The sequence below is a fragment of the Canis lupus genome, chromosome 10 (assembly GCF_048164855.1).
Source record: "Canis lupus baileyi chromosome 10, mCanLup2.hap1, whole genome shotgun sequence".
Classification (NCBI taxonomy): Eukaryota; Metazoa; Chordata; class Mammalia; order Carnivora; family Canidae; genus Canis; species Canis lupus.
In genome coordinates, this window is record NC_132847.1 from 37,348,331 (window position 1) to 37,364,869 (window position 16,539).

The window sequence follows — 16,539 nt, forward strand, 5'->3', positions numbered from 1 at the left end:
GACCAAATGAAAATGAAACTAGAAGTGAGATCCTGTAAGAGAAGAGAGCCACACTAGGAATTTTTTTAGTGTCTAGGGATTAAAACCACACTTGACACTTTCTTTTTTTTTTTTCACTTGACACTTTCTTAATCTTCTCTTTGTATTAATTTCTGAGACCTGGAACTGGAAGCTTAATGGTATTATTTCTACATTGTAATTATACTAATAAACATCTTTGTCCATGACCTTGAAATTTATAGTGTAGCAGGAAAGATTTATTGACTTATGCTTTGGAAGAAATACAGGATTATTGCATAAGTAGGTTTCATGTTAAGCACATGTACTTGCATACCATTTATTCCAGTTAGTTTGAGCTGTAGCTTGTCTTTTTGTTTCAGAAATAGAGAAGGCTCTTGTTAAATCCAGATTCCTGAGAGATCTTTGTTACATTATCGAATCTACTACAAAGTAACTACTTTACCTTGAAATGTGCAAAAGGAATCAATAGGCCTACAAAACTGTCTTTTAAAAATACTTGAAATAATATTTTTTCCTGGTATCCTGAATATCAATGCATATGACTTTTCTGGGTATCTTTCTTCCTTTGGTTTTTGTTGCAATATTAAAGTCCCTTATAGTTAGAGGGCGTTCGGGTATTTTGGTTTCGATTTCTTTTTTTTGTCCCCTGCTCTGGCCTTCTATTTGTTTGTCTTGCTTTTTTGTAGAGAAGTACAGCTTCTAAGCAATTTTCCTTGGGGTGCCTTTACTTTTCATCTTAATCAACTTTCCCCATGATCTCTGTTTCCTTTTCACTGAAGTTTAAGTCCACAAAATTTTTTCTTTTTTAAATTCTTGGTTATTAAATGCAATAGAAAGTCCAGATAAATCTACAGTGGGCACGCACACGTCAGATCCATTTCTCAGTGATATTCTAGTCAAATCTCTTTCCCCTCTAATTTGACCTTCTCTCTCTGTGGTTGGCATTCGATCTTTGGGCACTCCATACTGAAATGAGGTCATGTTTTCGTCTGAAATATACATTTCAGTTGGAAAACCACTATTTTCAAGTATATGTAAACTATTTGTTATTTTGCGAATGATATTCATTTACATTGTGCCAACATAAAATATATAATAACTGAAGTTGATTTCTGCCACTGTTAAGTGAGAGTTTTTAGTTTAATTGAGTTGACAATATGCTAAAGTATTTTAGGTAATATAAATATGCAGTTTTATAATCTTATGACTTGTATTTCTCAGAAGGGGTTCTTGGTAATTTTATAAATCTCCATCATGGACTATGGCTTCAGGGACTGTGTACATTTTGTTAGCATTTGTCCTTGTATTACATATGATTTTGTTAGCACTCTGCTAAGTAATTTGCAGCTAATATCTATCTTATCTATTTTTCAAAACAATTTCTGAGTTAAATATTATCATCCATAATTTGCAGATGAGGAAACCAAGGCACAGAGAATTTAACTTGCCTCAGGTCATAGAGCTAGTAATTGGTGGAAAAAGAAACAGAACACAGAGATGATGATTTATTGATGATGATAGTAAGTCTTTTTCTGTTAGAAAAATTTTCTTTGAATGCACTACAAAAATGATCCAAATTGTATTGTTTAATTACAAACATTCCATGGTTAACTATGAAAATACTATTTATTTGTTGTTTCAATGGGTCCACTTTAAAATTAGTAAACAGTACATTATAACTTAAAGGACTAATCAAAATTTATTTACTATCTGAATGTGTTTTAGTTTTCATTAATCTGAGACTCAGTGGTGGTTTTGTTTCAGAAATAATTTAATTTAACTCTGATCAACTATAATAACCAACTTTAGAATATTACATTTGTAATGGAATGAGCATAAATATAAATATCTCAGACTTTGGAGGTAATTATCTAATTATATGTTTATCTTTCTGACATGATTATGTGGAAATGTTTAATTCATTTTAGAGGTAAATTTACCCCTATGTAGGGCTATGTATACTAAATCATTATTCTATTCCATTTATAGGAAACATTTGATTAACATGCTTGAGTTTTATTTGGAAATTTGTTAACATTTCACTGTTATGTTGTTAACATGAGATTTCAGGAAACACCAGTATTTACTGATCTTGAAAGACTACATTTTATTTTAGTATTTTCACTTTAAGGGTTGTCTAATGAATGACTTTGTTATGCTTTGGTCTTACGGAATGCCTGCCAAGTATTATTTACTATGTTTTAATTAAAAATGTACATAAGGTAGTATTAACTTCTATAAAATTAGAATGCCTGAAACTGTAAAAGGTAAAGTATGTTAGTCAGTTTTGTCTTCTGATAGCCAAAAACCTGGCCAAATTCCAAAATGTATTTAGGGAGGTATTGTAATAAGGATTATTGTTAAGAGTACCAACAAGGAAAATTTCTGTGATAGATGAAACAGGAAACACCTTTAAAGTGGTTTTACCTTATTTCAGGAGTAAAGTCAGAGTATCAAAGCAGACCAGAATCATCAACAGTGCTTGTGTGATGGAAATAGAATTTGTCTCTTTTTCTGATCTGAATCCTGTGACATAGAGCAGACATAGAGTCCTTATGGAATTTAGAAAATCATTTATCTCTAAAGGATATAGATTTAGAGCGTTTATGGCTAAAAGTCTTAAAATGAAACAATTTTAGGTATGGTGTGGGTTTGACAAAATCCCTGGAATCAGATGGATATGTATTATTATGTGACTATCAACTTGAGAAATACAAAGCCCCTTCCTGCCTATTCTGTGAAAGGGAAACAAATCATTGAAATCTAATACTCTTCTTTCCCAAGGAGTTGGATAAATGATAGTGATTAAATATAACTGCATATTTGATATGCATTTGATAAAAGGTTATATAACTGATTAATTTCCTTTCCTTGTTTAGTAGAGCACATTTACAAAATCAATTTCAATTACTATTGTTATGATATCCTGTATATAAATTTAAATTAAGGTTTTGTGATGAAAGTTGATCTTATAAAAATTGTGACAGTTGCATTGTTACCTAGAGTTTATATATAATATGTTGAAAATAATGGAAAAATACTAAGAGTATTTCTGTTGTCATTTTGGTGGCAAAATTTAAACTTTAAAAAATTTCAAAATTTTAAGTGTAAACATTAATATATTTGCATGCATGTTAGTAATGTATATAGTATATCATAGGTGTATTTACAAATATGGTATCATGTTTTATTAATTTAGAACTATATCATGGCCATTTAAAAATGTCAATTAATACAATTTATTCTTAAGAAGGAAAAGAAAAAGAACAAAATTGCTTGAACATATTTTCTCTTCATTATATCTTTTATATGTATCTAATATATTAAAATAAAATATGCATACACTAAATATAAATCAGAGAAGATTTTGGAAGAAAATATTTCTTATAAATTATAGCGGTACATATTAGTTTATTTTTATTTTTATTTTTTTAGTTTATTTTAATTTGTAGTTTGCAACTCTATTTTTCTGTAAGGTAATGATACACTTTTATCATATTTTCATACTGACTAAAATCACTGACTTGTTGTGCTTTTAATAGTTAATTAAAATCCATTTCTCTACTGATGATCTAATATTAAATCAGGCTAGAAACTGATTTTCTGAAGTATCCATTAATGATGTTATAGCTGTATAAGTACTAGAGTTGTCATGATCTCGGGATCGTGAGACTGAGCCCCAGGTAGGGCTCTGCATTTGGTTCAGAGTCTGCTTGAGGTTCTCTCTCTCTTCCTCTTCCTCCCTTCTGTCCTCCCCACTCCCTTGCTCTCATGGGCGCATGCTCTCTCTCTAAAATAGGTAAATAAAATCTTTAAAAAAATCCTAGAATAAATTACTATATGTAGGAATATAAGTGTATCAGTTAGGATATGCTTTGTAATGTTGCAGTAACAGGTGACCCCACAATTTCAGTAGTCCTACAAGAGACTTCTCATGCCTTGTATGTACCCACTATGGACAGCTGTGCTTCTATCTATCTAGATTGCATGGATTTCTCACTTTGAGTGAGACTGATAGAGTATCCCCTAGACATTGCTGTTCTTGTATCTAGTAGGAAGGGATATCATTTTACTTCTGTCCACATTTCTTTTTTTTTTTTTGTCCACATTTCATTGACCAAAGAAATGTGCACACTCCTGAACCTGATAAGATAAGGAATATATAATCTTCTTTGCAGAAGAGACACCACCAGCTACATGGTCAAACCAGATATCAGTGGGACAGAAGAGACAGGAGAGAGTATAATTTTTTCCTCAGAGAGGCAGAACAAATATAATCTACTACAATAACTGATTTTTAAAAACTTTATAAATATAGAAAAGGTGAAGACTCTGTTTTCTAGTTAGCCATTTGACTGAATTTGGCATAACTACATTTTATCACCTGTAGCTCTTTTCCCGTTTGCTAAAAGGGTTGAAAAGAGGGAACCATATATATATTTTTTATTTTTATTTTTATTTTTTAAAGGACTTTTATTTTTAAGTAATCTCTACACCCATCATGGGATTTGAACTTAGAATCCCAAGATCAAGAGTCACATGCTCTACTGACTGAGCTAGCCAAGCACCCTGTGGGGAACCATGTATTTAGTTGGCATTTTTCTCTCTTGCTCTAGAGTTTTTATTAGTCTAAAAAGAAAAAGATTATTCAGAGTATTTTACTATTTTAAAAACGTGAATGTTCTAGAGTATATAGACTCTGTTAACCACATTCCATGAAGCATTTTCAAGGCTCCCGAAGCCATATGCTTGACATTTCAAGGAGTCACCACTAGATGGTGATCTCGCTCATTTAGAGGGATAGAATAGTTGTGTGTTTTTCTTCAAGTGAATGGGTTGGTTACAGAGGGATCGAAAATGTAAACTCTTGATAATTTTGTGGGAAGCTCTTTATAACCAAAATGGTACCATTTGTTGAGTAGGTGTATATACGTGTGTATACACACACCCTCACAAGAAAATTCCCTTTGAAACAAAGCCATAAGATAATGTTTTGCTATACTGTTACTTCCCGTGTGTGTGTGTGCGCGCGCGCGCGCGTGTGTGTGTGTGTGTGTTCAACTGTCATTACCCAAATATGCAAGTTTTCCTAGGTCCAGTTTCTCAAGAAATTGCACTGAGCCTTGGGCCCATCTCTCTGCTTTTCCCTAATACTTTGTTTGAAATTGCCAACTGTTGCTGAATCTTTTTTTTTTTTTTTTTTTTGTTGCTGAATCTTTAACACCATCTTTATTGCTCATCTTCAGTCTCTTTTTCTGTAATTATTAGAAGGAAGAGGGATTAAAAATTACTGTCATGGGTATCACATAATGGGAAAGCTGATACCAATCCATTTAGTTATTTAGAAATAATAACTTAGTGATTATTCCTAGTGGTAACTTTTTTTTAAAACTTTTTTTTTCTTTAAAACAACCCAACATAGCAACTAAGTTGTTTTTCTTTAAAATAACCCAACACAATAACTACCTTGTTATTGGTAAAATGTGAAAAGGACATTTTAAAACTATAGGCCACAAAACAGTGTACTTCTTTTTTTTTTCTTCCAAACAGTGTACTTCTTAGAAAACAATCACTCAGTTTAGCTGCTAAGCAACTTTTTTGTGCTCCTAAAATAATGTGTTCTTTTCATCATATATTTCTGCTGTAACTTGGTTTATGGCTCTCTGTCATAGGATTCAGATAACTTACAGGATTTTGTATCGTTATTAGTAGAAATAGAAAATATGTGACTAGAATGTTTTATTTATATAAAGTAAATATTTAATATTTACTCTGCTTGAGTAATGTAAACATGAATTTGATATAATATTGTAGCATACTAAGGAAGACTGTGTGCTACAAGCTAGTTCTTTATAAAAATTCTTTTAAATCTAGTATATCTAGTATATCACTGAATACTCAAAGATGAAATCTTATTAAACCTTTGTTACATTCCAGCTGAAGATGCAAATGAACTGTTGTAATATAGCCAGAGTGATCTTGTGCATTTATTTTTATTTGGTAGTTATGGTTTGTATCTATGATCTCTGAGACCAAGATTGGAGAATGCTGCTCTAGGTTGGGAATCCCGCAGTGGCTTCCCATAGCTTTCTATGACAATAGTTGGCAAGTACTCAGTCATAGAACAATTCTTTGAACATAGTCTTATACAAAAAGCTCATTGAAAACATTAAAACACAATCTGGTTGAAAGAAGGAAGGGAATTGGGGGTCCATTAATTCAATTGTTGCCCCAACTTATCTTGATGCACCCCTGTGGAATACTGTATAAAAATCATTTGCAAGATTAAAAGTCTAGTTTTCTGACGACACCTGGCCTACACGTACCTGTCTAGTCTTCTCCTGCCATTCTCAATGGCATCCTTCAGCCATGCCTTCCCTCTTGTATTTCTCAGAACATGCTGTTTTATTCTGCTAAGAATGATCTTCATAACATTGAACACTCAGCTTGAATAACAACTGCTTTCTAAGTCTCTTTTCATCTTTCTAGATAGGAAATCATTTCCAAGAAAAGTATATTCTTTGTTTTTATGTATTTATTTAGTTATATCTCACCCTGCCTGGTTTTGAACTCTGGCTCTGTGTAATCTTGGGCAAGTTACTTGAGCTCTGTGCCTCAGTTATCCTTATATGTTAAGTGGGAATAATTGGGTTAATAAGATTAGTACTCTGGAAGTGTCAGCTATTATTATTACTATTATTGACTTTGGTATGAATAGGCATGATTACAAATAGATACAGTAGAGTCACATCCTATGTTGAGATTAGGTTTTAGGATCAGCATATAAGGCAAAAATCCTATACAATTAAATGTGTCTTTTTTTCTTTAGGGAAATCTAATGGAATATTTGAAGTTATTAGTGGAAAAAGGATTAAGCCATTTTGTTTATTTTCATCCCTTCCAGTCTACCCAATTCAATAAACTGCTCCTATTTATTTTTATTCCTTTAAAAAGTCCCTTCAGGAGTGGCCAAATTAGAGGTGACATATTATACATAAATCCAGAATAGCCAGGTTTTCCTCTATGTTGGGATATGTTGCCATTTCTTCAGTTGCTCACCAAACGAGGTTGGTGTACATTCAGGAGCCAAGTGGAATGAAAGTACATTTTCTGTATTGGAAACTCACTCTCACTTTTATCTCCTTATTAGAGTATTTGCAGTATCAGAGACATGTGAAGGCAGCCAGGTGAAACAGCAGGTTTGGTTGTAGTTGCCATTTGCTTTGTCTGTGTCACCTGTTCCACGCTGGCTGTAGACAAATGTTTATGACTTGGAGTGGCATCAGAAGTACTCGATTTGAATTGTTGCTCTCTCTTTCAATTCCTTTCCCTTTCCTCATCTCCTCTCCCTTATGCCTTACAGGGTAAGTGTTAGGGATTCTTTTAAGTCAAATGCATTTCTACTTTCATATCTTTGATTAACAAATAGCGATACTAATGACTAATTCTTCTGTTACTATAATATTATAATACAATCTGTATGGTGTCAGTTCTTTAAGTTCTTTAGATTAAATTAGGCACGTAGATGACTTTCTACACAGTAGCTAAGATCTTTTTACCAGGTCAGTTTGGCTACAAGTGTTGATATTATAGAGCTTGATATATGTTGTGATAGTGTGGAGATCCTGTAATAAATCTTTAAGAAGTTGAGGTTATCCTGGGCAGCCAAATCTCAAGATCTGCAGGGAAAGTTCAGTGCTATTGTTGCTAACACATAAAGGAAAGAGACAGAGAACTCCAGTGCTTTTCAAGGTTGAAGAAAAGTAGTGTCCTAATGAGATCTGGAAATGTATAAAATTCTGTACTTTAATGGTGTGCTATATAATTCATCCTTACTTTACAAATATTTATTTCTTAATTTCATTAGTACATTTAATAAGTGATGATAGTGATCTTGTTTTCACACAGGGGCCTTGAATTGTGCATGCTTTGATTTTTGATGTTGAAAGTGTGCCGTTACATGATACCAAAGCCCTTATTGAAACTTATTTCAGTGTAAATAGAAAGCAGCTATTTAAATACATTGAAATACGTTACCTTACTTGAGAAATAGGTGAAATATTGGTTTTACATTTCCATAGGGATTTACCAGTTAGGATTTTATGGAAATACTGGAGAGATGGTTATTAATATCATTGTAGTGCAAGATAAGGAATAGGATTTAGAGTGCTATGATTTGGGCTCACATTTTGGCATTAACTCATTCAGCAATTACATGACCTTGGGAACATTACTTAACTTCTCTGATTCTTAGTTTTCTGCGTGTAAAGTAGGAATGATAATGTGAACCATCTTGCTGGACTGTGAAGAATCAAATGAATTAATGTAACGATGAGACATTTATATGATGACAATCAAATGGTTCAGTTGTCATTCAAGCTATTTTTCCCATCAGGATTTGGGGAAAATAAGTTATAATTGCAAACATTTATTGAATGACAGGCATTGTTCAAGAACAGGCCTAGCGCCTTCATACAACGGTAGAACGCTCCAGATAGTGCATGTTAGTGAAGGTGTTGTGTTTAGAACTCTCCCTCTCCTGCATGATTATACTTCTGAAATTAAGATAGAAATCAGTGGTACTTAATGAACAACAATTCATCCGATGAATAAACTTTTAAGAAAAAATTTGGACTTTGTTTTATTTACATTTATGTCTAAAAGAACCTAAGTTTATTTTTCTAATTTAAATTTGACCTTCAGATTATCTTAAATTGATTTTTACTCAGCTGATATTTGATATACTTTTATTAATATTATTTCATATATAGCATATTCAAGACAAATAGTCATTTAAATTCTGTAGCACAATGAAAATACTAATGTGAGGGTATTTTAATTATGACATAGGATTACTTAACCTATTATTCAATTATATCACAAAAAGAATTCTTAAAATTGAAAAATTCTTCCAACAATAATTTCTTTTTATTTAAATGTCAGCAACCCAACTATATGAAGCCCTTTATAAATTATTCATATTTTTTTCAAATTCTTCTTAGTAGTTTTAGATAATTCTCAAGTGATTTGTAAAGAGCATTTAATCCTAAATGATATTTCTCTACAACCTAATTCACAGCTTGACTCATTAAATTTTGCCAGGGAATTCAACAACTTTCTGGACCTTCACATAGCTAAGACCTTCACACACATCATGTGTGTGAAGTTTTTGGGACTTGCTAGGGGTAGCTGATAAGGTCCAACAGAAGAACTTATGTTCTTACGGATTCACTCAGGGAACTTAGAGGCCATCTAAGAGCTGATTCTGTTACAGCAGCAGCAGCATGGTGGTTGTCACCAGCAGCCTGTCTCTGTTTCATAAGGCTTGTAGTGCAGCTAAATGCAGCTTATTTTATACTCAGTGAAAATATTACTGCCACATTACTGCTTACATGCCATGTGTCACAGTAAATCTAGCTAACCACTTGTCTGTTCTGTACTTTCTGAGTGTATTTTCCAGTTGAGAGGGCTCTCGTGATTCTCTTTATCATCCTCCTTTTTTTGTCATTTGAAATGTGTTTTAACTATTTCTCTCCCAGTTCACCTTATTATTACCTAACACTTTTAGTCTACCAGAGTTTTGTAGTATATATGTAAGGTTTAAGACAAATAGCATTCAATATACTTCGAGCACTTGTGTGAGGTTCTTTTCTGTCCATTAGATTTTACTATTGATCACTTTCAGTTAGTTTACTGGGGAGGATTAACTTTTTGCTTTTATTTTGATGGAATATAAGAGGACATTTACCAAGGAATATATGAGAATGTGGTACTAGTAACCATAAACTATTATACAACAAAATCTTACAGCAGACTTTGAAATTTTAAAGGTGAATTTTCATTGCTTATTTGCTCCATTTTTTGATGATCATTTACCATATGGCCTATTTATAAAAGTAACTTATTTTATATTTGGTTTGTTAATTTCCTTTTATCTTTTTCAAGTGTGATAGAAACAATTATTTTAAAAAATTATATATGTTTACCATAAATGGTGATACAGGGATAATATAGAAACTCATATGTTGCCACATATAGGTGGGGATTTAAAGAAAACTGTAATGACACTACATGGGGAAGTGTAAGTATTGCATTAATTATGCATTTTAAATATATGTAGTCTTTGGTTTATAGGACACTTTAACATCTGTTTTCTTTCTAGATATATGAGTTGTAACTAGAGTGTTATTTATTCAACCCCCAAAGTGGGTGAGGTAGTTTATCTTTGCTGTAGCTTATAAATATGTCACTTACTTTCTATGTAGCATTTTTATTGGAAAATAATAAAAGTGTTCCTAAGGAAGATAACTTAAAATTTCAGAACTTTTAATTCAAACTATTCATCTAAAGTAGAGAATACTAAGAACAGAAATTTATCCGTATATTAATTTTGCCACATACCAGCATCTTTTACTATTGTGTACTTATTGTAAATTGTCTAATTGCTTATCTCACAGACATTCATGCTTTATTGTAAAATACAGTATTCTTTAGTTTCAGCCCTAACTTGTGTGCACTGTTGTAAGCTTGATGGTTGTATCATTTTAACTTTATACTTTCTGTGGCAGCCAGCCTGGTGTGGTCCACCCAGCAGCTACACAGTTCTTGATTTATAGAATTTTCTCTTTGTCACATTATTAGAGTAGGGCTGAAGACAGTGTTGTTTCCTTTTCCAACATTAGTTTTAGTGCCCTGAGATGTTCCCAATTTATCACAATCTAGGACTGTTTATTCAAAAGTTAGCGTCAGACGCAGTAAAGTTTAGAAAAATATGTCATAGATGCTTTTTTCCCCTGACCTAGGAAATGTAACTTCATTCTTTATAACACTTGTGTTGTTGTCTTGCCTTTCATTTTGTATGACTAACTTTTATACCAAATTGAATAAGCCATTAGCTTTTAGTCTGTAAGAATGTGGATCTGTAGATATTTCCCATTAGACAAAAGAAAATCTGTAAAAGCGGTATCTCCTGGGGCTTAGTCTTCCTCGCTGGCCTAATGGTCTAAAGCACTGCTACACTGTACCCTTATGAGAAAGAACTATGTGGGATGATTCCCTTAACATCCAGAAATATTAACTGGAGAGTTATGCACATACTTTCAGATAACTTTAGCTTTTGTTCTAGACCACAGTTATTAATCAAATATTCTGATTCAGGGAATTCATGTTATAAATTTTATATTTTGAAACTGCTACTGAACTAAATGACAAACTTTGTATATGTTCTGTAGTTTAAAATTCGAGTTTGCTGAAACAGGAGATAACATATTTAGGTCGCCATGTTGTTTTGATAGATTTTTTTTTTTTAAAGAACTTCTCCTCAAAAAAGATCTCTACTGATGATGTTTGCACAACTCTGTGGATATACTAAAACCCACTGAAGTGTACGTTTTAAAAAGGTGAATATGTGGTAGGTGAATTATATCTCCACAAAGCTGTTATTAAAAAAATTTCCGCTGCTCAAAATATTTCATAGGTGCAAACTAATAGAATTTTAATTTATATTCACAATTTAAAAAGTGCTAGCTTTAATAAACATTTAAAGCTTTATAAATATGAAATCATGTGTGAATTAAAAAATAACTTGTGTTCTTAATGAATAGTAATGCATGTTTATTATGGAAACTTCAGAAACTACAAAGAAGAAAAAAGACATTTGAAAAAGTGTGTAGGTCTTTTAATATTCGCATCTACTATATATTCTATCCCTAAGCTTTCCCTATATTTTACTACTTCCTTGCCAGCTTTCATTAGCAATAAATAGCTTTTCATGACCACCTTAGGAAAACAACCAGATGTAAAAACATCTTCTTATAAGTAGTTTAATGAAACCATTGCCTCCCCACCTCTACCCCCCCGGACTACAAGAGGTGTAAATGGAGGTGAGCAATAATACCGTTATCCAGAGAAATACAATACATATATTGCAGAATAGCTTTGGATATACAGTCAGTTTGGGATTTTGTTGTAAAAATTTGCTTTAAAGCATTTTGGTTTTAAGGTGAAAACTCAATCTTTGGCAGAATTGTGGCATCAGTTCTTATGTAGGCAGAATATTATTCTGTCTTTTTAGAAACTCTTGTTATCATATTTAGCATTAGCTTTCTAACAGCTAAAATTGTTCACAACATAGTTTAAAGATAAATGCAGTATCAGGCTTTGAATTTTTTTTTTTTGTAAATATTAAGACCTGAGTACAAAATGAGGGCTGTACTGTGGATTAAGTGAAATATCTCAAGGCTGTGCTGTTCTGATAACTGAACCTGAAGTGACCTTTCTCAGACACAATTACAGAGCTGTATGTTTTTCCTTTAATTTCATCAGGGGTTTAATTAGTATACAAATAAAACTTCCCTTATCTTCCTTTCTACCTAATTGGCTTGTCTTCGCTTATATATGAAGTATGTGAAAGTGGGCTGTAATTAGGGTGACCGTGTTAACCTTTTTTCCTCAAATGTACTGTTGCCTAAAGGCCTCAAGGCCTAAAAACAGTGCTTTGGATTATTGCTTTGCAATCACTATGGCTGTCCCATAGGTTTTCTCATGAGCAGAAGGGCTTTGGGTGCTGCAGGTTCCCACTGCTTAACAGGATCTTCATTCTTCTCCCCACTAAATGTTTATTGATTATCTCGCTGTTCCAGGCTCAGCCTCCAACAACTTAATATCAGGTGACAGTCAGGAGAGTTCTCCAAGTAATTAGAGTTGAGCATTGGGGGAACAATTAGGAGCAGAGTTATTAAACTTGATTTATCCTATTCTCTCCTGAACAGTTTCTTGGATATCAGAACATCACACTTCCACAATCTACCCTGGTTGAGAAATTAGTGGCTAACCTGCTGCTTATCATTGTTGCCTTGCTGCCTAGAGGCACACCCTTTTGGTTTCAGTCATTCGGTTGGAAATATTAGAGTCCATAAAGTTTATCATGGGTTTTAATTAGATAAACCTGAACAGGAGAAAAGAAAAGCTGAACTTAAAGTTTTAAATAAATATATAATATATGCTATATATTATATATGGATAGGTACATATGTATATACGTTATATATACACACATATAAATATGTTTTTCTTTCTTTGAAGCTCGTGAGGTATTGAGGTTTTTAAAGATTTCTACTTTTGTCATCAAAAACATAAAGGGTGAATATTAGGGAAAAGATATAATATTGACCCATTTTTTATGTCTTGGTGTTTTATGTATATCTTTGGGACCCACTGATGTAGATTGATTCCATTGTAATGTACTCAGCTCTTTAAAACAGAAATCCTGTGTCTGTAAGTTCTGTAACCATGATTACTGTCTCTTCATTTTCACATTAAGGAAGTATGACCTATACCACTTTGTTTACACCATTTTTTTGTTCATTTTCTGCAATTTCAGTCTTACAGAGAGCTACACCCAGCTATTCTGAAGTAAGGCAAGCTTTAGGAGATGTTGGTGGGTCCCTGCCATTGCCCCTGAGACATGAAAATGAAAGCCAGGAGAAAACAAGAGGTGGATATATAGTGAAAATTCGAATTCTATTAGCTATATGGTCTTTGAAAGGATGTACATGGGATTGCTGAGAAGTCAGGTGTGGTTTTATGATGATGCCAGAGTCATGGGTTTCTCTGACTGGACCAGTGAGCTTCACCCAGGACAAGGCTGGAGAAAAAACTGCGTACCTCACACAAATAGCCACCACTAGTCGTGAGCGTTAGTGAGCAAGAGAATTTCAATGGATGACACGAATCCATTATTTCTGTTGGAAAAAGAATTCGAACTTTATGCATACCTGGTAGTGAATCATTAGTTTTCTATTCATATCTGAAAAATAGCATTTTTTTATTAACTGAAAGATGTCAGAAATCCTGGCTTTAAAAGGACTCAAATGGATTTTACTTTTTTAAATCAAGAAACCTCAGGATACTTCAATGCCTTTAAATATCTTAACAGTGGCACAAAATACCTAGGTTTGCATGGCCTTTAAAAATCTGTTCTTCATTGTATTTCTAAAGTTGGTTTGAATCAGTGACTATTCTATGGTGGAATATTCTTGATGATTTGTTAATACTAAAGATTAAAATATTATACCTAATAAGTAATCACAGTTTGCTTATTTTTAATCTTTTAAACTGTGGTTGTCTGGAAGCAGCTTGACTGAAAAGCGAAAATACTGCATTTAAAAACTTTTAACAGGGACGCCTGGATGGCTCAGCGGTTTAGCACCTGCCTTTGGCCCAGGGCGTGAGATCGAATCCCACGTCGGGCTCCCTGCATGGAGCCTGCTTCTCCCTCTGCCTGTGTATCTGCCTCTCTCTCTCTCTGTGTCTCTCATGAATAAATAAATAAAATCTTAAAAAAAACTTTTAACATTTTAAAATACCTGATTTGACTGATGATTGCTTTCAATGTACTAGCATTTAGAGAGTGAGTTACTTGTTTTAGCTCCATGCAGGCATCTTGCGTTTTCTGTACTACCTATTGTGAATGCATTAAGAGAATACTGCAGAAAGAATTTTAAACATGAAATTATAGCATCTTTAAACATGAAAATTTAAATATGAAATTATATTACAGCATTATGTATTGGACATTTGAAGCATAGTTGTAGATATTAATGTGTGGCTAAACTCTGAGAAAGAAGGAAAAAATATGTGTGTGTGAACCAATTGCTCACTGTATAACAAATTTAGTTGAGAAACCAACAAGCTCATATTCTAGAAATTTCATAGGCGAGAGAACAAACAGATTTTTAGTGCTAAGGGATCCTGTGATCCCTGTGTTATTTTAAATGAAGTCTAGAAAATACTCCTTTAAAATGTGAGGTCTGATTCTAAAGCCCTAAAGTTCCAAAATAGAGTTTTGTACTCGCGTCTTAAAATTTTTGTGCTAAGGGACTGTCTCAGATGAAAGCAAACAGCAAACTATCAATCAACAGATTTTATACTTCTGGGAGTAGAAAAATATTTATGGAACATAAATAATTCTGAATGCAAGTATTATCTGTAACTTCCCCTGTTAGATGAAAGGTGTTAATTACATTTATGTTGCTGTCTTTGTATTTAAGGGAAATGGGTGAGTTTTGCTAGGGAGCCCAGTTTGTTCACTGAGATTCTATAGCAGTCTGCTTTGGATCTTTTTATAAATAAAGTAGTGGTACTTTTCAGTCTTGGGTTCCTCATTCTCTTGTAGGTGTCCTAATGCGCCCTCTCCTCACTCACACACCCACTTTGGGCATATGCTGCTTTTTGTTTTGGATAGATTTGAAATTTCATGTGCTTTCTCCCCTGAAAATCTTTACTTCTTCATCATTAAAAGATAAGGTAGCTTGAGGTTTTTGTAATCAGATGTGGGTTTTTTTGTAAGAATAAAGTATATTTGCCTTCCAGTATTTTAAAAAATAAAATACACTTGTATTTTGTAGCTAAACATTTTTCAAAATCTTCTCAGAGCTATCATTTCTAATTAGTTAAGTATGTAAAATTTTTGCAGAAAATTTGTTAAACCTTGATGTGTAATGACCCAAGCGTGCTTCCCAGTCGGTCTGTATCCTTCTTTGTCTAATAGCCTATGGCATAAATTGAAGTTAATTATCAGGGCTGACAAGTAACTCTGTTTTCTGTCTGCTTGCAGAGTCTCTCCGAGGCAAAGATGGAGCTGAGAAGAAAAGATCAATCTCTGCGTCAGCTCAATAGACATCTCACCCAGCTGGAGCAGGACAAGCGTCGGCTGGAAGAGAACATCCATGATGCAGAGAGTGCCCTCCGCATGGCAGCCAAGTGAGCACTTGGACCTTGGGGAGATCACTTAAAACAGACAAAAGATCAATTCTTACTTTCATGCTCCGGGTTTTAGCCCTGGATAATACAGTGTTAGAAAACAAAAGTACAGCTGTCTCTCTTTGAAATTCTCTGATATATCTTCAAAAAAGAAAACTCTTAACTCAACATGCTAAATGTATATTTTATTGGGAAACCTCGGAAAAGTATTAAGTTTCTCTAGAACCTCGAATTATGTGTATTTTGGGCTCTGTTGTAGTGTTACATGTTTGAAACCATGATTACATTAACATTAAATGGAATACTCTTTAAAAGTTTTTCATAGTTCCTTCCAGCACATGTGCCTCCTTCCCTTCTGCCCCATTGCCCCCCAAATTTTGCTCTGCATATAGTACACTAATATTGTAAGTAATCTTTCCACAAAAAAATGCTAGCATATAATCAGCATCTTTTTAAGTGTAATACATATTGATCATGGAAAATTCATTTAATTTTTCAGCTTCATATTCTAATATGTTCAATAGAAAAAATATAGTTTTCAGAGTGGGCAGCTATGTAAATATGATGAGGGTGTTTTTCCTTTTACCAAGTAATCAAATTGACATATACTGTGAAGTTCAAATTGAACAGTTCTCATGGGTATTTTTATTTGTTCCTCACATCAAATTTCATGGAATACTTTAAGACAGTCCTTTGTACAACAGCATGGCTTAAAGAAAATCTATTTATGGATTAAAGAAGCATCTAATTTTAATA

At 33.2% G+C, this 16,539-nt stretch overlaps 1 protein-coding gene across 19 annotated transcripts in view; it reads left to right on the forward strand.

The window, feature by feature from the left end:
• CCDC171 (coiled-coil domain containing 171) overlaps window positions 1–16,539 on the forward strand; it is a 467,902-nt gene that overhangs the window by 202,769 nt on the left and 248,594 nt on the right. For all 19 annotated transcript variants that reach the window (XR_012037998.1, XR_012037999.1, XR_012037996.1 and 16 more), the window contains one exon: window positions 15,638–15,783. Coding sequence is in view for 15 of the 19 variants with exons in the window: in XM_072841423.1 (XP_072697524.1) it covers window positions 15,638–15,783 (146 nt within the window). In the remaining 4 variants the exon portion in view is untranslated. The remainder of the gene's footprint in view (window positions 1–15,637; window positions 15,784–16,539) is intronic.